Here is a 24,056-nt window from a genome sequence, read left to right as displayed (position 1 = left end):
TAGGATTGCAAAATTCCAGAAACTTCCCTAAATAAGCTTTTCCAGAAATCCTGGTCTGAAGATTTCCTTCATCCAACCAGGAGTTCCTGGTGATTTCAGGAAAGTTTCTGTAATTGTGCAACCCACCCCCCCCCAACAGCACAGTCTACTACCCCAGCCCCAGGGGGAGAGAACCACCTACCCAGAGCCAGAAATGTCCTCCTCCTTCCCAGCCTCCTGCTCCTCATCGTAGGGCTCCAGCTTCACTCCCTCCTCTCTGAGGCGAGCAAATGAAGGGCCGTCTTCATTATCAGAGCCGTGCTTGTGATGGTCGTTTCCTTCCTCATCATCATCATCACCACCTTCTCTCTCAGCCTTCTGCTGCTCAGCCTTCAGAGGTTCCAGCTCTGGTTTGTTCCGGGTGAGTTCAGTCTCCTCCTGTGGGGAGGGATATGATGTCCTTACTTCATACCCTGTTAATCAATCATTATACTACCTCACGCTAAACATGATCTTGATGCCAAAGATTCTAAAGACGATCCTGACGCCAAAGATGATCCTGACGCCAAAGATGATCCTGAAGCTAAAGATGATACTGATGCCAAAGAGGCTAAAGATGATCCTGACGCCAAAGATGATCCTGATGCTAAAGATTATCCTGACGCCAAAGATGATCCTGAAGCTAAAGATGATCCTGATGCCAAAGAAGCCAAAGATTATCCTGACGCCAAAGATTATCCTGACGCCAAAGATTATCCTGACGCCAAAGATTTTCCTGAAGCTAAAGATGATCCTGATGCCAAAGAAGCCAAAGATTATCCTGACGCCAAAGATTATCCTGACGCCAAAGATTATCCTGACGCCAAAGATTATCCTGACGCCAAAGATTATCCTGACGCCAAAGATGATCCTGAAGCTAAAGATGATCCTGATGCCAAAGAAGCCAAAGATTATCCTGACGCCACAGATTATCCTGACGCCAAAGATTATCCTGACGCTAAAGAGATACTATCCTAAAGATGATCCTGACGCCAAAGATGATCCTGATGCCAAAGATGATCCTGAAGCCAAAGATGATCCTGAAGCCAAAGATTGATCCTGAAGCCAAAGTTGATCCTGAAGCCAAAGATGATCCTGAAGCCAAAGATGATCTTGATGTTAAAGATGATCCTGACGCTAAAGATGATCCTGATGCCAAAGAAGCCAAAGATTATCCTGACGCCAAAGATTATCCTGACGCCAAAGATTATCCTGACGCCAAAGATTATCCTGACGCCAAAGATGATCCTGATGCTAAAGATTATCCTGACGCCCAAGATGATCCTGAAGCTAAAGATGATCCTGATGCCAAAGAAGCCAAAGATTATCCTGACGCCAAAGATGATCCTGATGCTAAAGATTATCCTGACGCCAAAGATGATCCTGAAGCTAAAGATGATACTGATGCCAAAGATTATCCTGACGCCAAAGATTATCCTGACGCCAAAGATTATCCTGACGCCTAAGATTATCCTGACGCCAAAGATGATCCTGAAGCTAAATATGATCCTGATGGCAAAGAAGCCAAAGATTATCCTGACGCCAAAGATTATCCTGACGCCAAAGATTATCCTGACGCCAAAGATGATCCTGAAGCTAAAGATGATACTGATGCCAAAGATGATCCTGAAGCCAAAGATGCTAAAGATTATCCTGACGCCAAAGATGATCCTGATGCTAAAGATTATCCTGACGCCCAAGATGATCCTGAAGCTAAAGATGATCCTGAAGCCAAAGAAGCCAAAGATTATCCTGACGCCAAAGATTATCCTGACGCCAAAAATTATCCTGACGCCAAAGATTATCCTGACGCCAAAGATTATCCTGACGCCAAAGATTATCCTGACGCCAAAGATGATCCTGAAGCCAAAGATGATCCTGAAGCCAAAGATTATCCTGAAGCCAAAGTTGATCCTGAAGCCAAAGATGATCCTGAAGCCAAAGATGATCTTGATGTTAAAGATGATCCTGACGCAAAAGATGATCTTGATGTTAAAGATGATCCTGATGCTAAAGATGATCCTGACGCTAAAGATGTTAAAGATGATCCTGATGCAAAGATGTTAAAGATGATCCTGATGCTAAAGATGATCCTGACACTAAAGAGGCTAAAGATGATCCTGAGGCTAAAGATGATCCTGATGCCAAAGATGTTAAAGATGATCCTGATGTTAAAGATGATCCTGATGCCAAAGATGATCCTGACGCTAAAGATGTTAAAGATGATCCTGATGTTAAAGATGATCCTGATGCCAAAGATGATCCTGATGCTAAAGATGCTAAAGATGATCCTGATGCCAAAGATGATACAGATGATAATGATGCTAAAGATGATCCTGATGCCAAAGATGTTAAAGATGATCCTGATGCTAAAGAGGCTAAAGATGATCCTGATGCCAAAGATGTTAAAGATGATCCTGATGTTAAAGATGATCCTGATGCCAAAGATGATCCTGACGCTAAAGATGTTAAAGATGATCCTGATGTTAAAGATGATCCTGATGCCAAAGATGATCCTGACGCTAAAGATGTTAAAGATGATCCTGATGCCAAAGATGATCCTGATGCTAAAGAGGCTAAAGATGATCCTGATGCCAAAGATGATCCTGATGCTAAAGATGCTAAAGATGATCCTGATGCTAAAGATGCTAAAGATGATCCTGATGCCAAAGATGCTAAAGATGATCCTGATGCTAAAGAGGCTAAAGATGATCCTGACGCTAAAGATGTTAAAGATGATCCTGACGCTAAAGATGATCCTGACGCTAAAGAGGATCCTGATGTTGTTGGGAACTGGGCTGGGTGCTTATACTGACAGCGAGAGAGAGAGAGAGAGAGAGAGAGAGAGAGAGAGAGAGAGAGAGAGAGAGAGAGAGAGAGAGAGAGAGAGAGAGGGAGAGAGAGAGAGAGGAAGAGAGTCCAGTACCTTGCAGACGATGGGCTGAGTGCTGCTGGTCTCTGAGCAGCACAGGTTCTCTCTCTCAGAGTAGCAGGCTTTCCGTTTCTGCTCCTCTGCTGAGCTTGAAGAGGCTACAGGGGGGACAGAACTGTCTCCCCCTGCCTCCCCCGTCTCCCCCTCAGCCTTGCCCCCCTCTGCCTTGGGCTGCTTCAGTGGAAGGTCCATGCGGAAAGTGATGGCGCAGGAGGTGCAGTACTCCTCAAACCCATACAGGTACCTAAGGAGGATTACCTCACCATAACAACAATACAGGTACCTGAGGATTACCTCACCATAACAACAATACAGGTACCTGAGGGGGATTACCTCACCATAACAACAATACAGGTACCTGAGGGGGATTACCTCACCATAACAACAATACAGGTACCTGAGGGGGATTACCTCACCATAACAACAATACAGGTACCTGAGGATTACCACACCATAACAACAATACAGGTACCTGAGGATTACCTCACCATAACAACAATACAGGTACCTGAGGATTACCACACCATAACAACAATACAGGTACCTGAGGATTACCACACCATAACAACAATACAGGTACCTGAGGAGGATTACCACACCATAACAACAATACAGGTACCTGAGGATTACCACACCATAACAACAATACAGGTACCTGAGGATTACCACACCATAACAACAATACAGGTACCTGAGGATTACCACACCATAACAACAAAACAGGTACCTGAGGATTACCACACCATAACAACAATACAGGTACCTGAGGGGGATTACCTCACCATAACAACAATACAGGTACCTAAAGATTACCTCACATAACAACAATACAGGTACCTGAGCATACCACACCATAACAACAATACAGGTACCTGAGGATTACCACACCATAACAACAATACAGGTACCTGAGGATTACCACACCATAACAACAATACAGGTACCTGAGGATTACCACACCATAACAACAATACAGGTACCTGAGGGGGATTACCACACCATAACAACAATACAGGTACCTGGGGGATTACCACACCATAACAACAATACAGGTACCTGAGGGGGATTACCACACCATAACAACAATACAGGTACCTGAGGGGATTACCTCACCATAACAACAATACAGGTACCTGAGGGGATTACCACACCATAACAACAATACAGGTACCTGAGGATAACAACAATACCTGAGGATTACACCATAACAACAATACAGGTACCTGAGGATTACCACACCATAACAACAATACAGGTACCTGAGGATTACCACACCATAACAACAATACAGGTACCTGAGGATTACCACACCATAACAACAATACAGGTACCTGAGGATTACCACACCATAACAACAATACAGGTACCTGAGGGGATTACCACACCATAACAACAAAACAGGTACCTGAGGATTACCACACCATAACAACAATACAGGTACCTGAGGATTACCACACCATAACAACAATACAGGTACCTGAGGGGATTACCTCACCATAACAACAATACAGGTACCTGAGGATACCACACCATAACAACAATACAGGTACCTGAGGATTACCACACCATAACAACAATACAGGTACCTGAGGATTACCACACCATAACAACAATACAGGTACCTGAGGATTACCACACCATAACAACAATACAGGTACCTGAGGATTACCACACCATAACAACAATACAGGTACCTGAACAATACAGGGGATTACCACACCATAACAACAATACAGGTACCTGAGGGGATTACCACACCATAACAACAATACAGGTACCTGAGGGGATTACCACACCATAACAACAATACAGGTACCTGAGGGGGATTACCACACCATAACAACAATACAGGTACCTGAGGGAGGATTACCACACCATAACAACAATACAGGTACCTGAGGGGATTACCTCACCATAACAACAATACAGGTACCTGAGGGGGATTACCACACCATAACAACAATACAGGTACCTGAGGGGATTACCACACCATAACAACAATACAGGTACCTGAGGATTACCACACCATAACAACAATACAGGTACCTGAGGGGGATTACCACACCATAACAACAATACAGGTACCTGAGGGGGATTACCACACCATAACAACAATACAGGTACCTGAGAGGATTACCACACCATAACAACAATACAGGTACCTGAGGGGGATTACCACACCATAACAACAATTACCTGAGGATACACCATAACAACAATACAGGTACCTGGGGGATTACCACACCATAACAACAATACAGGTACCTGAGGATTACCACACCATAACAACAATACAGGTACCTGGGGATTACCACACCATAACAACAATACAGGTACCTGAGGATTACCTCACCATAACAACAATACAGGTACCTGAGGGGGATTACCACACCATAACAACAATACAGGTACCTGAGGGGGATTACCACACCATAACAACAATACAGGTACCTGAGGGGATTACCACACCATAACAACAATACAGGTACCTGAGGATTACCACACCATAACAACAATACAGGTACCTGAGGGGGATTACCTCACCATAACAACAATACAGGTACCTGAGGATTACCACACCATAACAACAATACAGGTACCTGAGGATTACCACACCATAACAACAATACAGGTACCTGAGGATACCACACCATAACAACAATACAGGTACCTAAGAGGGATTACCACACCATAAATACAAATACAGGTACCTGAGGGGGATTACCTCACCATAACAACAATACAGGTACCTGAGGATTACCTCACCATAACAACAATACAGGTACCTGAGGATACCACACCATAACAACAATACAGGTACCTGAGGATTACCTCACCATAACAACAATACAGGTACCTGAGGGGGATTACCAAACCATAACAACAATACAGGTATTACCACACCATAACAACAATACAGGTACCTGAGGAGGATTACCACACCATAACAACAATACAGGTACCTGAGGATTACCTCACCATAACAACAATACAGGTACCTGAGGGGATTACCACACCATAACAACAATACAGGTACCTGAGGGGGATTACCACACCATAACAACAATACAGGTACCTGAGGGGGATTACCACACCATAACAACAATACAGGTACCTGAGGGGGATTACCACACCATAACAACAATACAGGTACCTGAGGATTACCACACCATAACAACAATACAGGTACCTGAGGATTACCTCACCATAACAACAATACAGGTACATAACAACAATACAGGTACCTGAGGATTACCACACCATAACAACAATACAGGTACCTGAGGGGGATTACCTCACCATAACAACAATACAGGTACCTGAGGATTACCTCACCATAACAACAATACAGGTACCTGAGGATTACCACACCATAACAACAATACAGGTACCTGAGGGGGATTACCACACCATAACAACAATACAGGTACCTGAGGAGGATTACCACACCATAACAACAATACAGGTACATGAGTAGGATTACCACACCATAACAACAATACAGGTACCTGAGGATTACCACACCATAACAACAATACAGGTACCTGAGGATTACCACACCATAACAACAATACAGGTACCTGAGGATTACCTCAACATAACAACAATACAGGTACCTGAGGATTACCTCACCATAACAACAATACAGGTACCTGAGGATTACCACACCATAACAACAATACAGGTACCTGAGGATTACCACACCATAACAACAATACAGGTACCTGAGGGGAATTACACAATAACAACAATACAGGTACCTGAGGAGGATTACCACACCATAACAACAAAACAGGTACCTGAGGATTACCACACCATAACAACAATACAGGTACCTGAGGGGGATTACCTCACCATAACAACAATACAGGTGCCTGAGGATTACCACACCATAACAACAATACAGGTACCTGAGGATTACCGCACCATAACAACAATACAGGTACCTGAGGATTACCACACCATAACAACAATACAGGTACCTGAGGGGAATTACCACACAATAACAACAATACAGGTACCTGAGGAGGATTACCACACCATAACAACAATACAGGTACCTGAGGATTACCTCACCATAACAACAATACAGGTACCTGAGGAGGATTACCACACCATAACAACAATACAGGTACCTGAGGATTACCACACCATAACAACAATACAGGTACCTGAGGATTACCGCACCATAACAACAATACAGGTACCTGAGGATTACCACACCATAACAACAATACAGGTACCTGAGGAGGATTACCACACCATAACAACAATACAGGTACCTGAGGATTACCACACCATAACAACAATACAGGTACCTGAGGATTACCACACCATAACAACAATACAGGTACCTGAGGGGGATTACCACACCATAACAACAATACAGGTACCTGAGGATTACCTCACCATAACAACAATACAGGTACCTGAGGATTACCACACCATAACAACAATACAGGTACCTGAGGGGGATTACCACACCATAACAACAATACAGGTACCTGAGGAGGATTACCACACCATAACAACAATACAGGTACCTGAGGATTACCACACCATAACAACAATACAGGTACCTGAGGGGGATTACCACACCATAACAACAATACAGGTACCTGAGGGGGATTACCACACCATAACAACAATACAGGTACCTGAGGGGGATTACCACACCATAACAACAATACAGGTACCTGAGGGGGATTACCACACCATAACAACAATACAGGTACATGAGGGGGATTACCACACCATAACAACAATACAGGTACCTGAGAGGGATTACCTCACCATAACAACAATATAGGTACCTGAGGATACCACACCATAACAACAATACAGGTACCTGAGAGGGATTACCTCACCATAACAACAATACAGGTACCTGAGGATTACCTCACCATAACAACAATACAGGTACCTGAGGGGGATTACCACACCATAACAACAATACAGGTACCTGAGGGGGATTACCACACAATAACAACAATACAGGTACCTGAGGGGGATTACCACACCATAACAACAATACAGGTACCTGAGGATTACCACACCATAACAACAATACAGGTACATGAGTAGGATTACCACACCATAACAACAATACAGGTACCTGAGGATTACCACACCATAACAACAATACAGGTACCTGAGGATTACCACACCATAACAACAATACAGGTACCTGAGGATTACCTCAACATAACAACAATACAGGTACCTGAGGATTACCTCACCATAACAACAATACAGGTACCTGAGGATTACCACACCATAACAACAATACAGGTACCTGAGGATTACCACACCATAACAACAATACAGGTACCTGAGGGGAATTACCACACAATAACAACAATACAGGTACCTGAGGAGGATTACCACACCATAACAACAAAACAGGTACCTGAGGATTACCACACCATAACAACAATACAGGTACCTGAGGGGGATTACCTCACCATAACAACAATACAGGTGCCTGAGGATTACCACACCATAACAACAATACAGGTACCTGAGGATTACCGCACCATAACAACAATACAGGTACCTGAGGATTACCACACCATAACAACAATACAGGTACCTGAGGGGAATTACCACACAATAACAACAATACAGGTACCTGAGGAGGATTACCACACCATAACAACAATACAGGTACCTGAGGATTACCTCACCATAACAACAATACAGGTACCTGAGGAGGATTACCACACCATAACAACAATACAGGTACCTGAGGATTACCACACCATAACAACAATACAGGTACCTGAGGATTACCGCACCATAACAATACAGGTACCTGAGGATTACCACACCATAACAACAATACAGGTACCTGAGGAGGATTACCACACCATAACAACAATACAGGTACCTGAGGATTACCACACCATAACAACAATACAGGTACCTGAGGATTACCACACCATAACAACAATACAGGTACCTGAGGGGGATTACCACACCATAACAACAATACAGGTACCTGAGGATTACCTCACCATAACAACAATACAGGTACCTGAGGATTACCACACCATAACAACAATACAGGTACCTGAGGGGATTACCACACCATAACAACAATACAGGTACCTGAGGAGGATTACCACACCATAACAACAATACAGGTACCTGAGGATTACCACACCATAACAACAATACAGGTACCTGAGGGGGATTACCACACCATAACAACAATACAGGTACCTGAGGGGGATTACCACACCATAACAACAATACAGGTACCTGAGGGGGATTACCACACCATAACAACAATACAGGTACCTGAGGGGGATTACCACACCATAACAACAATACAGGTACATGAGGGGGATTACCACACCATAACAACAATACAGGTACCTGAGAGGATTACCTCACCATAACAACAATATAGGTACCTGAGGATACCACACCATAACAACAATACAGGTACCTGAGAGGGATTACCTCACCATAACAACAATACAGGTACCTGAGGATTACCTCACCATAACAACAATACAGGTACCTGAGGGGGATTACCACACCATAACAACAATACAGGTACCTGAGGGGGATTACCACACAATAACAACAATACAGGTACCTGAGGGGGATTACCACACCATAACAACAATACAGGTACCTGAGGATTACCACACCATAACAACAATACAGGTACCTGAGGAGGATTACCACACCATAACAACAATACAGGTACCTGAGGATTACCACACCATAACAACAATACAGGTACCTGAGGATTACCTCACCATAACAACAATACAGGTACCTGAGGGGAATTACCACACCATAACAACAATACAGGTACCTGAGGGGGATTACCACACCATAACAACAATACAGGTACCTGAGGATTACCACACCATAACAACAATACAGGTACCTGAGGGGGATTACCACACCATAACAACAATACAGGTACCTGAGGATTACCACACCATAACAACAATACAGGTACCTGAGGATTACCACACCATAACAACAATACAGGTATCTGAGGGGGATTACCACACCATAACAACAATACAGGTACCTGAGGATTACCTCACCATAACAGCAATACAGGTACCTGAGGGGAATTACCACACCATAACAACAATACAGGTACCTGAGGATTACCACACCATAACAACAATACAGGTACCTGAGGGGGATTACCTCACCATAACAACAATACAGGTACCTGAGGATTACCACACCATAACAACAATACAGGTACCTGAGGGGGATTACCACACCATAACAACAATACAGGTACCTGAGGATTACCTCACCATAACAACAATACAGGTACCTGAGGGGGATTACCACACCATAACAACAATACAGGTACCTGAGGATTACCACACCATAACAACAATACAGGTACCTGAGGGGGATTACCACACCATAACAACAATACAGGTACCTGAGGGGGATTACCTCACCATAACAACAATACAGGTACCTGAGGATTACCACACCATAACAACAATACAGGTACCTGAGGGGGATTACCACACCATAACAACAATACAGGTACCTGAGGATTACCTCACCATAACAACAATACAGGTACCTGAGGGGGATTACCACACCATAACAACAATACAGGTACCTGAGGGGGATTACCACACCATAACAACAATACAGGTACCTGAGGGGGATTACCACACCATAACAACAATACAGGTACCTGAGGATTACAACACCATAACAACAATACAGGTACCTGAGGAGGATTACCACACCATAACAACAATACAGGTACCTGAGGATTACCACACCATAACAACAATACAGGTACCTGAGGATTACCTCACCATAACAACAATACAGGTACCTGAGGATTACCACACCATAACAACAATACAGGTACCTGAGGGGGATTACCACGCCGTAACAACAATACAGGTACCTGAGGATTACCACACCATAACAACAATACAGGTACCTGAGGATTACCTCACCATAACAACAATACAGGTACCTGAGGGGGATTACCACACCATAACAACAATACAGGTACCTGAGGATTACCTCACCATAACAACAATACAGGTACCTGAGGATTACCACACCATAACAACATTACAGGTACCTGAGGGGGATTACCACACCATAACAACAATACTGGTACCTGAGGATTACCTCACCATAACAACAATACAGGTACCTGAGGATTACCACACCATAACAACAATACAGGTACCTGAGGGGGATTACCTCACCATAACAACAATACAGGTACCTGAGCATACCACACCAGACACAGCCTGGTTGTATCAATATCACCACAGCGACTAAAGAGGGGTCCCACTAAAATGTAGGGTATCAGTGGTAAACAGTAGGCTCTCACTACGTACTTGCGGTAAGCACATTTGACGTTGTAGCCGGCGGCAGAGTTGAGGACAGGGATTCCCAGAGCCTGGTAGACAGTCTTCCATACGGATCCACTCTCAATCTGCTCAGACATGAGAGGACAGAGGGGACAGAGGACAGAGAGGACAGGACACAGAGGGGACAGGACACAGAGGGGACAGGACACAGAGGGGACAGGACACAGAGGGGACAGGACACAGAGGACAGGGCACAGAGGACAGGGCACAGAGGACAGGACACAGAGTGAAACAGGGAACAAGAGATACATGTTTGTCAGAGAGAAAGACAATGTGTCTGACGAGAAGATGAACTAAAAACAAAGGCTGGTGAAATCTAAATGGAACTGCAGCACATCAATATATCACAGGGAACTACAGCACAACAATGCATCACAGGGAACTACATCACAACAATACATCACAGGGAACTACAGCACAACAATACATCACAGGGAACTACAGCACAACAATACATCACAGGGAACTACAGCACAACAATACATCACAGGGAACTACAGCACAACAATACATCACAGGGAACTACATCACATCAATACATCACAGGGAACTACATCACAACAATACATCACATCAATACATCACAGGGAACTACAGCACATCAATACATCACAGGGAACTACAGCACAACAATACATCACAGGGAACTACATCACATCAATACATCACAGGGAACTACAGCACAACAATACATCACAGGGAACTACAGCACAACAATACATCACAGGGAGCTACAGCACAACAATACATCACAGGGAACTACATCACATCAATACATCACAGGGAACTACATCACAACAATACATCACATCAATACATCACAGGGAACTACAGCACATCAATACATCACAGGGAACTACAGCACAACAATACATCACAGGGAACTACAGCACATCAATACATCACAGGGAACTACAGCACATCAATACATCACAGGGAACTACATCACAACAATACATCACAGGGAACTACAGCACAACAATACATCACATCAATACATCACATCAATACATCACAGGGAACTACAGCACAACAATACATCACAGGGAACTACAGCACAACAATACATCACAGGGAACTACAGCACAACAATACATCACAGGGAACAACATCACATCAATACATCACCGGGAACTACATCACAACAATACATCACAGGGAACTACATCACAGGGAACTACATCACAGGGAACTACAGCACATCAATACATCACAGGGAACTACATCACATCAATACATCACAGGGAACTACATCACATCAATACATCATAGGGAACTACAGCACATCAATACATCACAGGGAACTACATCACAGGGAACTACATCACAGGGAACTACATCGCAGGGAACTACAGCACAACAATACATCACAGGGAACTACATCACATCAATACATCACAGGGAACTACAGCACAACAATACATCACAGGGAACTGCATCACATCAATACATTACAGGGAACTACATCACAACAATACATCACAGGGAACTACAGCACAACAATACATCACAGGGAACTACATCACATCAATACATCACAGGGAACTACATCACATCAATACATCACAGGGAACTACATCACATCAATACATCACAGGGAACTACATCACATCAATACATCACAGGGAACTACATCACAACAATACATCACAGGGAACTACATCACAGGGAACTACAGCACATCAATACATCACAGGGAACTACATCACATCAATACATCACAACAATACATCACATCAATACATCACAGGGAACAACATCACATCAATACATCACAGGGAACTACATCACATCAATACATCACAACAATATATCACATCAATACATCACAGGGAACAACAGCACAACAATACATCACAGGGAACTACAGCACATCAATACATCACAGGGAACTACAGCACAACAATACATCACAGGGAACTACAGCACAACAATACATCACATAGAACTACAGCACATCAATACATCACAGGGAACTACAGCACATCAATACATCACAGGGAACTACAGCACAACAATACATCACAGGGAACTACAGCACATCAATACATCACAGGGAACTACAGCACAACAATACATCACAGGGAACTACAGCACAACAATACATCACATAGAACTACAGCACATCAATACATCACAGGGAACTACAGCACATCAATACATCACAAGGAACTACATCACAACAATACATCACAGGGAACTACAGCACAACAATACATCACAGGGAACTACATCACAGGGAACTACATCGCAGGGAACTACAGCACAACAATACATCACAGGGAACTACATCACAACAATACATCACAGGGAACTACAGCACAACAATACATCACATCAATACATCACATCAATACATCACAGGGAACTACATCACAGGGAACTACAGCACATCAATACATCGCAGGGAACTACAGCACAACAATACATCACAGGGAACTACATCAAAACAATACATCACAGGGAACTACATCACATCAGTACATCACAGGGAACTACAGCACATCAATACATCACAGGGAACTACATCACATCAATACATCACAGGGAACTACATCACAGGGAACTACAGCACAACAATACATCACAGGGAACTACATCACATCAATACATCACAGGGAACTACATCACAGGGAACTACATCACAACAATACATCACATGGAACTACATCACAGGGAACTACAGCACAACAATACATCACAGGGAACTACATCACAACAATACATCACAGGGAACTACATCACATCAATACATCACAGGGAACTACAGCACAGGGAACTACAGCACAACAATACATCACAGGGAGCTACATCACAGGGAACTACATCACAACAATACATCACATCAATACATCACAGGGAACTACAGCACAACAATACATCACAGGGAACTACAGCACAACAATACATCACAGGGAACTACATCACATCAATACATCACAGGGAACTACATCACATCAATACATCACAGGGAACTGCATCACATCAATACATCACAGGGAACTACAGCACAACAATACATCACATCAATACATCACATCAATACATCACAGGGAACTACATCACAGGGAACTACAGCACATCAATACATCGCAGGGAACTACAGCACAACAATACATCACAGGGAACTACATCAAAACAATACATCACAGGGAACTACATCACATCAGTACATCACAGGGAACTACAGCACATCAATACATCACAGGGAACTACATCACATCAATACATCACAGGGAACTACATCACAGGGAACTACAGCACAACAATACATCACAGGGAACTACATCACATCAATACATCACAGGGAACTACATCACAGGGAACTACATCACAACAATACATCACATGGAACTACATCACAGGGAACTACAGCACAACAATACATCACAGGGAACTACATCACAACAATACATCACAGGGAACTACATCAATTCAATACATCACAGGGAACTACAGCACAGGGAACTACAGCACATCAATACATCACAGGGAACTACATCACAGGGAACTACAGCACAACAATACATCACAGGGAGCTACATCACAGGGAACTACATCACAACAATACATCACATCAATACATCACAGGGAACTACAGCACAACAATACATCACAGGGAACTACAGCACAACAATACATCACAGGGAACTACATCACATCAATACATCACAGGGAACTACATCACATCAATACATCACAGGGAACTACATCACATCAATACATCACAGGGAACTACATCACAACAATACATCACATCAATACATCACAGGGAACTACAGCACAACAATACATCACAGGGTCCAATTAGAAGTGAGGGTTAAGATGTGGAACACCAATGAACGTCGTGATAAATGTGTGGTACTCACATCATGGAAGCCTCCCAGTTGGTGCACCAGTCTGTAGAGCTTAAAGAGGTCCAAGTTCCTGTAGCCCAGCACGGGCTTCTTGTTGATGGGGGTTCCTACAGGAGGATAAACACAACCTAACGCTTAGTCCCTGAAAGACAAGTATAGATTATTTCAGATGTATTGTGCACATTGTATTTGTGCTTCCCATTACTTTATTGTTTATAAACTCAGCAAAAAAAGAAACATCCTCTCTCTGTCAACTGTGTTTATTTTCAGCAAACTTAATTAACATGTGTAAATATTTGTATGAACATAACAAGATTCAACAACTGAGACATAAACTGAACAAGTTCCACAGACATGTGACTACCAGAAATTGAATAATGTGTCACTGAACAAAGGGGGGTCAAAATCAAAAGTATCAGTGGTGTGGCCACCAGCTGCATTAAGTACTGCAGTGCATCTCCTCCTCATGGACTGCACCAGATTTGTCAGTTCTTGCTGTGAGATGTTACCCCACTCTTCCACCAAGGCACCTGCACGTTCCGGGACATTTCTGGGGGGAATGGCCCTAGCCCTCACCCTCCGATCCAACAGGGCCCAGACGTGCTCAATGGAATTGAGATCCGGGCTCTTTGCTGGCCATGGCAGAACACTGACATTCCTGTCTTGCAGGAAATCACGCACAGAACAAGCAGTATGGCTGGTGACATTGTCATGCCGGAGGGTCATGTCAGGATGAGCCTGCAGGAAGGGTACCACATGAGGGAGGAGAATGTCTTCCCTGTAACGCACAGCGTTGAGATTGCCCGCAATGACAACAAGCTCAGTCCGACGATGCTGTGACACACCGCCCTAGACCTTGATGGAACAGATCGATCCCGTTCCAGAGTACAGGCCTCGGTGTAACGCTCATTCCTTCGACTGTAAACACGAATCAGACCAGCACCCCTGGTGAGACAAAACCACCAATCGTCAGTGAAGAGCACTTTTTGCCATTCCTTTCTGGTCCAGCGACGGTGGGTTTGTGTACAGAGGCGACGTTGCCGGTGATGTCTGGTGAGGACCTGCCTTACAACAGGCCTACGAGCCCTCAGTCCAGCCTCTCTCAGCCTATTGCGGACAGTCTGAGCACTGATGGAGGGATTGTGCGTTCCTGGTGTAACTCGGGCAGTTGTTGTTGCATCCTGTACCTGTCCCACAGGTGTGTTGTTCAGATGTATCGATCCTGTGCAGGTGTTGTTACATCCTGTACCTGTCCCGCAGGTGTGTTGTTCAGATGTATCGATCCTGTGCAGGTGTTGTTACATCCTGTACCTGTCCCACAGGTGTGTTGTTCAGATGTATCGATCCTGTGCAGGTGTTGTTACATCCTGTACCTGTCCCACAGGTGTGTTGTTCAGATGTACCGATCCTGTGCAGGTGTTGTTACGCGTGGTCTAGCTGTCCGTCCTGTCTCCCTGTAGCATCTTCGGCATCACACAGTACGGACATTGCAAATTATTGCACTGGCCACATCTGCAGCCCTCCTTGCAGCATGCCTAAGTCACGTTCACGCAGGTGAGCAGGGACCCTGGGCATCTTTCTTTTGGTGTTTTTCAGAGTCAGTAGAAAGACCTCTTTAGACCTCTTTAAATTTCAGTGTTCCTCAAGGTTCCGATTTAGGACCACTATTGTTTTCACTTTATATTTTACCTCTTGGGGATGTCATTCGAAAACGTAATGTTAACTTTCACTGCTATGTGGATGACACACAGCTGTACATTTCAATGACACACGGTGAATCCCCAAAATTACCCTCCCGGGAAGCCTGTGTTTCAGGCATAAGGGAGTGAATGGCTGCAAACGTTCTACTTTTAAACTCGGACAAAACAGAGAGGCTTGTTCTAGGTCCCAAGAAACAAAGAGATACTCTGTTGAATCTGACAATTAATCTTAATGGTTGTACAGTCGTCTCAAATAAAACTGTGAAGGACCTCGGCGTTACTCTGGACCCTGATCTCTCTTTTGACGAACATTTCAAGACTGTTTCAAGGACAGCTTTTTTCCATCTACGTAACATTGCAAAAATCAGAAACTTTCTGTCCAAAAATGATGCAGAAAAATTAATCCATGCTTTTGTCACTTCTTGGTTAGACGACTGCAATGCTCTACTTTCCGGCTACCCGGAAAAGCACTAAATAAACTTCAGTTAGTGCTAAATACGGCTGCTAGAATCCTGACTAAAACCAAAACATGATCGTATTACTCCAGTGCTAGCCTCCCTACACTGGCTTCCTGTTAAGGCAAGGGCTGATTTCAAGGTTTTACTGCTAACCTACAAAGCATTGCATGGGCTTGCTCCTACCTATCTCTCTGATTTGGTCCTGCCGTACATACCTACACGTACGCTACAGTCACAAGTAGAAGGCCTCCTAATTGTCCCTAGAATTTCTAAGCAAACAGCTGGAGGCAGGGCTTTCTCCTATAGAGCTCCATTTTTATGGAACGGTCTGCCTACCCATGTCAGAGACGCAAACTCGGTCTCAACCTTTAAGTCTTTACTGAAGACTCATCTCTTTAGTGGGTCATATATCTCTGCCTGGACGGTTCCCCTCTTTCCACTGGGATTCTCTATCTCTAACCCTATTACAGGGGCTGAGTCACTGGCTTACTGGTGCCCTTCCATGCCGTCCCTAGGAGGGGTGCATCACTTGAGTGGCTTGAGTCTCTGACGTGATCAAACCCCCCTCGGGTTTGTGCCGTGGGGGAGATCTTCGTGGGCTATAATCAGCCTTGTCTCAGGGTAGTAATTTGGTGGTTGAAGATATCCCTCTAGTGGTGTGGGGGCTGTGCTTTGGCAAAGTGGGTGGGGTTATATCCTGCCTGTTTGGCCCTGTCCAGGGGAGGGGTGCGTCACTTGAGTGGCTTGAGTCTCTGACGTGATCAAACCCCCCTCGGGTTTGTGCCGTGGGGGAGATCTTCGTGGGCTATAATCAGCCTTGTCTCAGGGTAGTAAATTGGTGGTTGAAGATATCCCTCTAGTGGTGTGGGGGCTGTGCTTTGGCAAAGTGGGTGGGGTTATATCCTGCCGGATGGGGCCACAGTGTCTCCTGACCCCACCTGTCTCAGCCTCCAGTATTTATGTTGCAGTAGTTTATGTGTCGGGAAGCTAGGGTCAGTTTGTTATATCTGGAGTACTTCTCCTGTCCTATTCGGTGTCCTGTGTGAATTTAAGTATGCTCTCTCGAATTTTCTCTTTCTTTCTCTCTCTCGGAGGACCTGAGCCCAAGGACCATGCCTGAGCCCTAGGATCATGACAACCTGGCATGATGACTCCTTACTGTCCTTTCTTCCTAGGTTTTGGCCTTTCTAGGGAGTTTGTCCTAGCCACCGTGCTTCTACACCTGCATTGCTTGCTGTTTGGGGTTTTAGGCTGGGTTTCTGTGCAGCACTTTGAGATATCAGCTGATGTAAGAAGGACTATATAAAGGACTATATAAATACATTTGATTTGATTTAAACATGGGATTCCCTATTGGCCCTGGTCAAAAGTAGTGTACTACCAATGGGATTCCCTATTGGCCCTGGTCAAAAGTAGTGCACTACCTTTGGGATTCCCTATTGGTCATGGTCAAAAATAGTGCACTACCTATGGGACTCCCTATTGGTCCTGGTCAAAAGTAGTACACTACATAGGACATAGGGTGCCATTTGGAACGCAAGTAAGATTATATTTGAGATTCTTCAAAGTAGCCACCCTCTGCCTTGATGACAGTTTTGCACACTCTTGGCATTCTCTCAACCAGCTTCACCTGGAATGCTTTTCCATCAGTCTCTAGAGGGGTAGTAGAGCAGAGATCAGACAGAATATTCCCTGTGTTTCTTGGCCCAGGCAATCTCTTCTTACTGCTGTCTTTTAGTAGTGGTTTCGTTGCAGCAATTCGACCATGATTCACACAGTCTCCTCTGAACAGTTGATGTTGAGATGTGTCTGTTACTTGAACTCTGTGAAGCATTTATTTGGGTTGCAATTTCTGAGGCTGGTAACTCTAATGAACTTCTCCTCTGCTGCAGAGGTAACTGTGGGTCTTCCATTCCTGTGGTGGTCCTCATGAGAGCCAGTTTCATCATAGTGCTTGATGGTTTTTGCGACTGCAATTGAAGAAACTTTCAAAGTTCTTGACATTTTCCGGATTGACTGACCTTCATGTCTTAAAGTAACGATGGACTGACGTTTCTCCTTGCTTATTTGAGCTGTTCTTGCCATAATATGGACTTGGTATTTTACCAAATAGGGCTATATTCTGTATACACCCCCCTACCTTGTCACAACACAACTGATTCCTTCTTAATGCGTTTGAGCCAAAGAAATTCCACAAATTAACGTTTAAAAAGTCACACCTGTTAATTCAAATGCATTCCAGGTAACTACCTCATGAAGCTGGTTGAGAGAATGCCAAGAGTGTGCAAAGCTGTGATCAATGCAAAGGGTGGCTACTTTGAAGAATCTCAAATATAAAATATATTTTGATTTGTTCTACACTTGTTTGGTTACTACATGATTCCATATATGCTACATGTTGTGTTATTTAATAGTGTTGATGTCTTCACTATTATTCTACAATGTAGAAAAAAGTCAAAATAAAGAAAAATCCTGGAATGAGTAGCTGTGTCCGAACTTTGACTGGTACTGTATATCATGTTTTAGGTGTAAAATGTTATTATTTATATTGCATTGTACAGGGCACATTTGGAAAAGAGACCATGGCCTCAATGTCTTCCTGATAGAATACAGATTCCATCAAATCATCCAGTAACTGTCGGGCAGAGGAGGCTGGTGGGGGGAGCTATAGGAGGACAAGCTCATTGTAATGGCTGGGATGGAACGGTTATCATTTGATTGACCTTCAGTTCCATTTATTCCATTCCAGCCCATCTTCCTATCACTCCTCAAACCAGCCTCCTCTGCTGTCAGGTGCAGGGTGGGTACATTAAGTTAATGGGTTGAAATGTTTCATTCTATAAACCGCATACCTCTGTCCTCCATGAACTTGTACAGCTGCTGCAGGAAGTTGTCTCTCTCCTCGGGGAACGGCTCCACTTCCTCCTGCACACAGGAACAGGAAATAACAATAAAGAGCTCAGCTTTGCTCCTCCCACTGAGAAAGATGCGTCATTATCCTGGACAATGTTTATACTATTTGACCGATTTATAGTTCTTTCTATATAATTTATCTACAGTGCGGAACAAATGGGTCCTAGAATTTAACCTTGGTGGAGCCCTTTTCTCGTAAACTGTCCAAACTGATTTTATGCCCTTCTGTGCCAACTTATCGCCTAAACTCAAAGGACACATCTCTCTAATGGCTTAAACTCAAAGGACACATCTCTCTAATGTGTTAAACTCACTAAAGGACACATCTCTCTAACGTGTTAAACTCACTAAAGGAAACATCTCTCTAATGTGTTAAACTCACTAAATGACACATCTCTCTAATGTGTTAAACTCACTAAAGGACACATCTCTCTAATGTGTTAAACTCACTAAATGACACATCTCTCTAATGGCTTAAACTCACTAAAGGACACATCTCTCTAATGTGTTAAACTCACTAAAGGACACATCTCTCTAATGTGTTAAACTCGCTAAAGGACACATCTCTCTAATGTGTTAAACTCACTAAATGACACACCTCTCTAATGTGTTAAACTCACTAAAGGACACATCTCTCTAATGGCTTAAACTCACTAAAGGACACATCTCTCTAATGTGTTAAACTCACTAAATGACACATCTCTCTAATGTGTTAAACTCAAAGGACACATCTCTCTAATGTGTTAAACTCACTAAATGACACATCTCTCTAATGTGTTAAACTCACTAAATGACACATCTCTCTAATGTGTTAAACTCACGAAATGACAAATCTCTCTAATGGCTTAAACTCACTAAAGGACACATCTCTCTAATGTGTTAAACTCACTAAAGGACACATCTCTCTAATGTGTTAAATTCACTAAATGACACATCTCTCTAATGTGTTAAACTCAAAGGACACATCTCTCTAATGTGTTAAACTCACTAAAGGACACATCTCTCTAATGGCTTAAACTCACTAAAGGACACATCTCTCTAATGTGTTAAACTCACTAAAGGACACATCTCTCTAATGGCTTAAACTCACTAAAGGACACATCTCTCTAATGTGTTAAACTCACTAAAGGACACATCTCTCTAATGTGTTAAACTCAAAGGACACATCTCTCTAATGTGTTAAACTCACTAAAGGACACATCTCTCTAATGTGTTAAACTCAAAGGACACATCTCTCTAATGTGTTAAACTCACTAAAGGACACATCTCTCTAATGGCTTAAACTCACTAAAGGACACATCTCTCTAATGTGTTAAACTCACTAAATGACACATCTCTCTAATGTGTTAAACTCACTAAATGACACACCTCTCTAATGTGTTAAACTCACTAAATGACACACCTCTCTAATGTGTTAAACTCACTAAAGGACACATCTCTCTAATGGCTTAAACTCACTAAAGGACACATCTCTCTAATGTGTTAAACTCACTAAATGACACATCTCTCTAATGTGTTAAACTCACTAAAGGACACATCTCTCTAATGTGTTAAACTCACTAAATGACACATCTCTCTAATGTGTTAAACTCACTAAAGGACACATCTCTCTAATGTGTTAAACTCACTAAAGGACACATCTCTCTAATGTGTTAAACTCACTAAAGGACACATCTCTCTAATGTGTTAAACTCACTAAAGGACACACCTCTCTAATGTGTTAAACTCACTAAAGGACACATCTCTCTAATCGCTTAAACTCACTAAATGACACATCTCTCTAATGGCTTAAACTCACTAAAGGACACATCTCTCTAATGTGTTAAACTCACTAAATGACACATCTCTCTAATGTCTTAAACTCAAAGGACACATCTCTCTAATGTGTTAAACTCACTAAAGGACACGTCTCTCTAATGGCTTAAACTCACTAAAGGACACATCTCTCTAATCGCTTAAACTCACTAAATGACACATCGCTCTAATGTGTTAAACTCACTAAAGGAAACATCTCTAATGTGTTAAACTCACTAAAGGACACATCTCTCTAATGTGTTAAACTCACTAAAGGACACATCTCTCTAATGTGTTAAACTCACTAAATGACACACCTCTCTAATGTGTTAAACTCACTAAAGGAAACATCTCTCTAATGTGTTAAACTCACTAAATGACACATCTCTCTAATCGCTTAAACTCACTAAATGACACATCTCTCTAATGTCTTAAACTCACTAAAGGACACATCTCTCTAATGTGTTAAACTCACTAAATGACACATCTCTCTAATGTGTTAAACTCACTAAAGGACATCTCTCTAATGTGTTAAACTCACTAAATGACACATCTCTCTAATGTGTTAAACTCACTAAAGGAAACATCTCTCTAATGTGTTAAACTCACTAAATGACACATCTCTCTAATCGCTTAAACTCACTAAATGACACATCTCTCTAATGGCTTAAACTCACTAAATGACACACCTCTCTAATGTGTTAAACTCACTAAAGGACACATCTCTCTAATGTGTTAAACTCACTAAATGACACATCTCTCTAATGGCTTAAACTCACTAAAGGACACATCTCTCTAATGTGTTAAACTCACTAAATGACACATCGCTCTAATGTGTTAAACTCACTAAAGGACACATCTCTAATGTGTTAAACTCACTAAAGGACACATCTCTCTAATCTGTTAAACTCACTAAAGGACACATCTCTCTAATGTGTTAAACTCACTGAATGACACACCTCTCTAATGTGTTAAACTCACTAAAGGAAACATCTCTCTAATGTGTTAAACTCACTAAATGACACATCTCTCTAATCGCTTAAACTCACTAAATGACACATCTCTCTAATGTCTTAAACTCACTAAAGGACACATCTCTCTAATGTGTTAAACTCACTAAATGACACATCTCTCTAATGTGTTAAACTCACTAAAGGACATCTCTCTAATGTGTTAAACTCACTAAATGACACATCTCTCTAATGTCTTAAACTCACTAAAGGACACATCTCTCTAATGTGTTAAACTCACTAAATGACACATCTCTCTAATGTGTTAAACTCAAAGGACACATCTCTCTAATGTGTTAAACTCACTAAATGACACATCTCTCTAATGTGTTAAACTCACTAAATGACACATCTCTCTAATGTGTTAAACTCACGAAATGACAAATCTCTCTAATGGCTTAAACTCACTAAAGGACACATCTCTCTAATGTGTTAAACTCACTAAAGGACACATCTCTCTAATGTGTTAAACTCACTAAATGACACATCTCTCTAATGTGTTAAACTCAAAGGACACATCTCTCTAATGTGTTAAACTCACTAAAGGACACATCTCTCTAATGGCTTAAACTCACTAAAGGACACATCTCTCTAATGTGTTAAACTCACTAAAGGACACATCTCTCTAATGGCTTAAACTCACTAAAGGACACATCTCTCTAATGTGTTAAACTCACTAAAGGACACATCTCTCTAATGTGTTAAACTCAAAGGACACATCTCTCTAATGTGTTAAACTCACTAAAGGACACATCTCTCTAATGGCTTAAACTCACTAAAGGACACATCACTCTAATGTGTTAAACTCACTAAATGACACATCTCTCTAATGTGTTAAACTCACTAAATGACACACCTCTCTAATGTGTTAAACTCACTAAAGGACACATCTCTCTAATGGCTTAAACTCACTAAAGGAAACATCTCTCTAATGTGTTAAACTCACTAAATGACACATCTCTCTAATCGCTT

At 42.6% G+C, this 24,056-nt stretch overlaps 1 protein-coding gene across 5 annotated transcripts in view; it reads right to left on the bottom strand.

The window, feature by feature from the left end:
* Window positions 1-24,056, bottom strand: part of LOC135505290 (AT-rich interactive domain-containing protein 4B-like) — a 157,122-nt gene that overhangs the window by 30,190 nt on the left and 102,876 nt on the right. For all 5 annotated transcript variants that reach the window (XM_064924528.1, XM_064924532.1, XM_064924529.1 and 2 more), the window contains 5 exons: window positions 20,220-20,292; window positions 15,222-15,316; window positions 11,320-11,417; window positions 2,945-3,194; window positions 182-417 (listed from right to left, as the gene is read on the bottom strand). In XM_064924528.1, the coding sequence (XP_064780600.1) occupies window positions 182-417; window positions 2,945-3,194; window positions 11,320-11,417; window positions 15,222-15,316; window positions 20,220-20,292 (752 nt within the window). The remainder of the gene's footprint in view (window positions 1-181; window positions 418-2,944; window positions 3,195-11,319; window positions 11,418-15,221; window positions 15,317-20,219; window positions 20,293-24,056) is intronic.

This window comes from Oncorhynchus masou, chromosome 18 (assembly GCF_036934945.1).
Source record: "Oncorhynchus masou masou isolate Uvic2021 chromosome 18, UVic_Omas_1.1, whole genome shotgun sequence".
Classification (NCBI taxonomy): Eukaryota; Metazoa; Chordata; class Actinopteri; order Salmoniformes; family Salmonidae; genus Oncorhynchus; species Oncorhynchus masou.
Note: the sequence above shows the minus strand (reverse complement) of the source record. Positions and strands in the feature narration are given on the sequence as shown.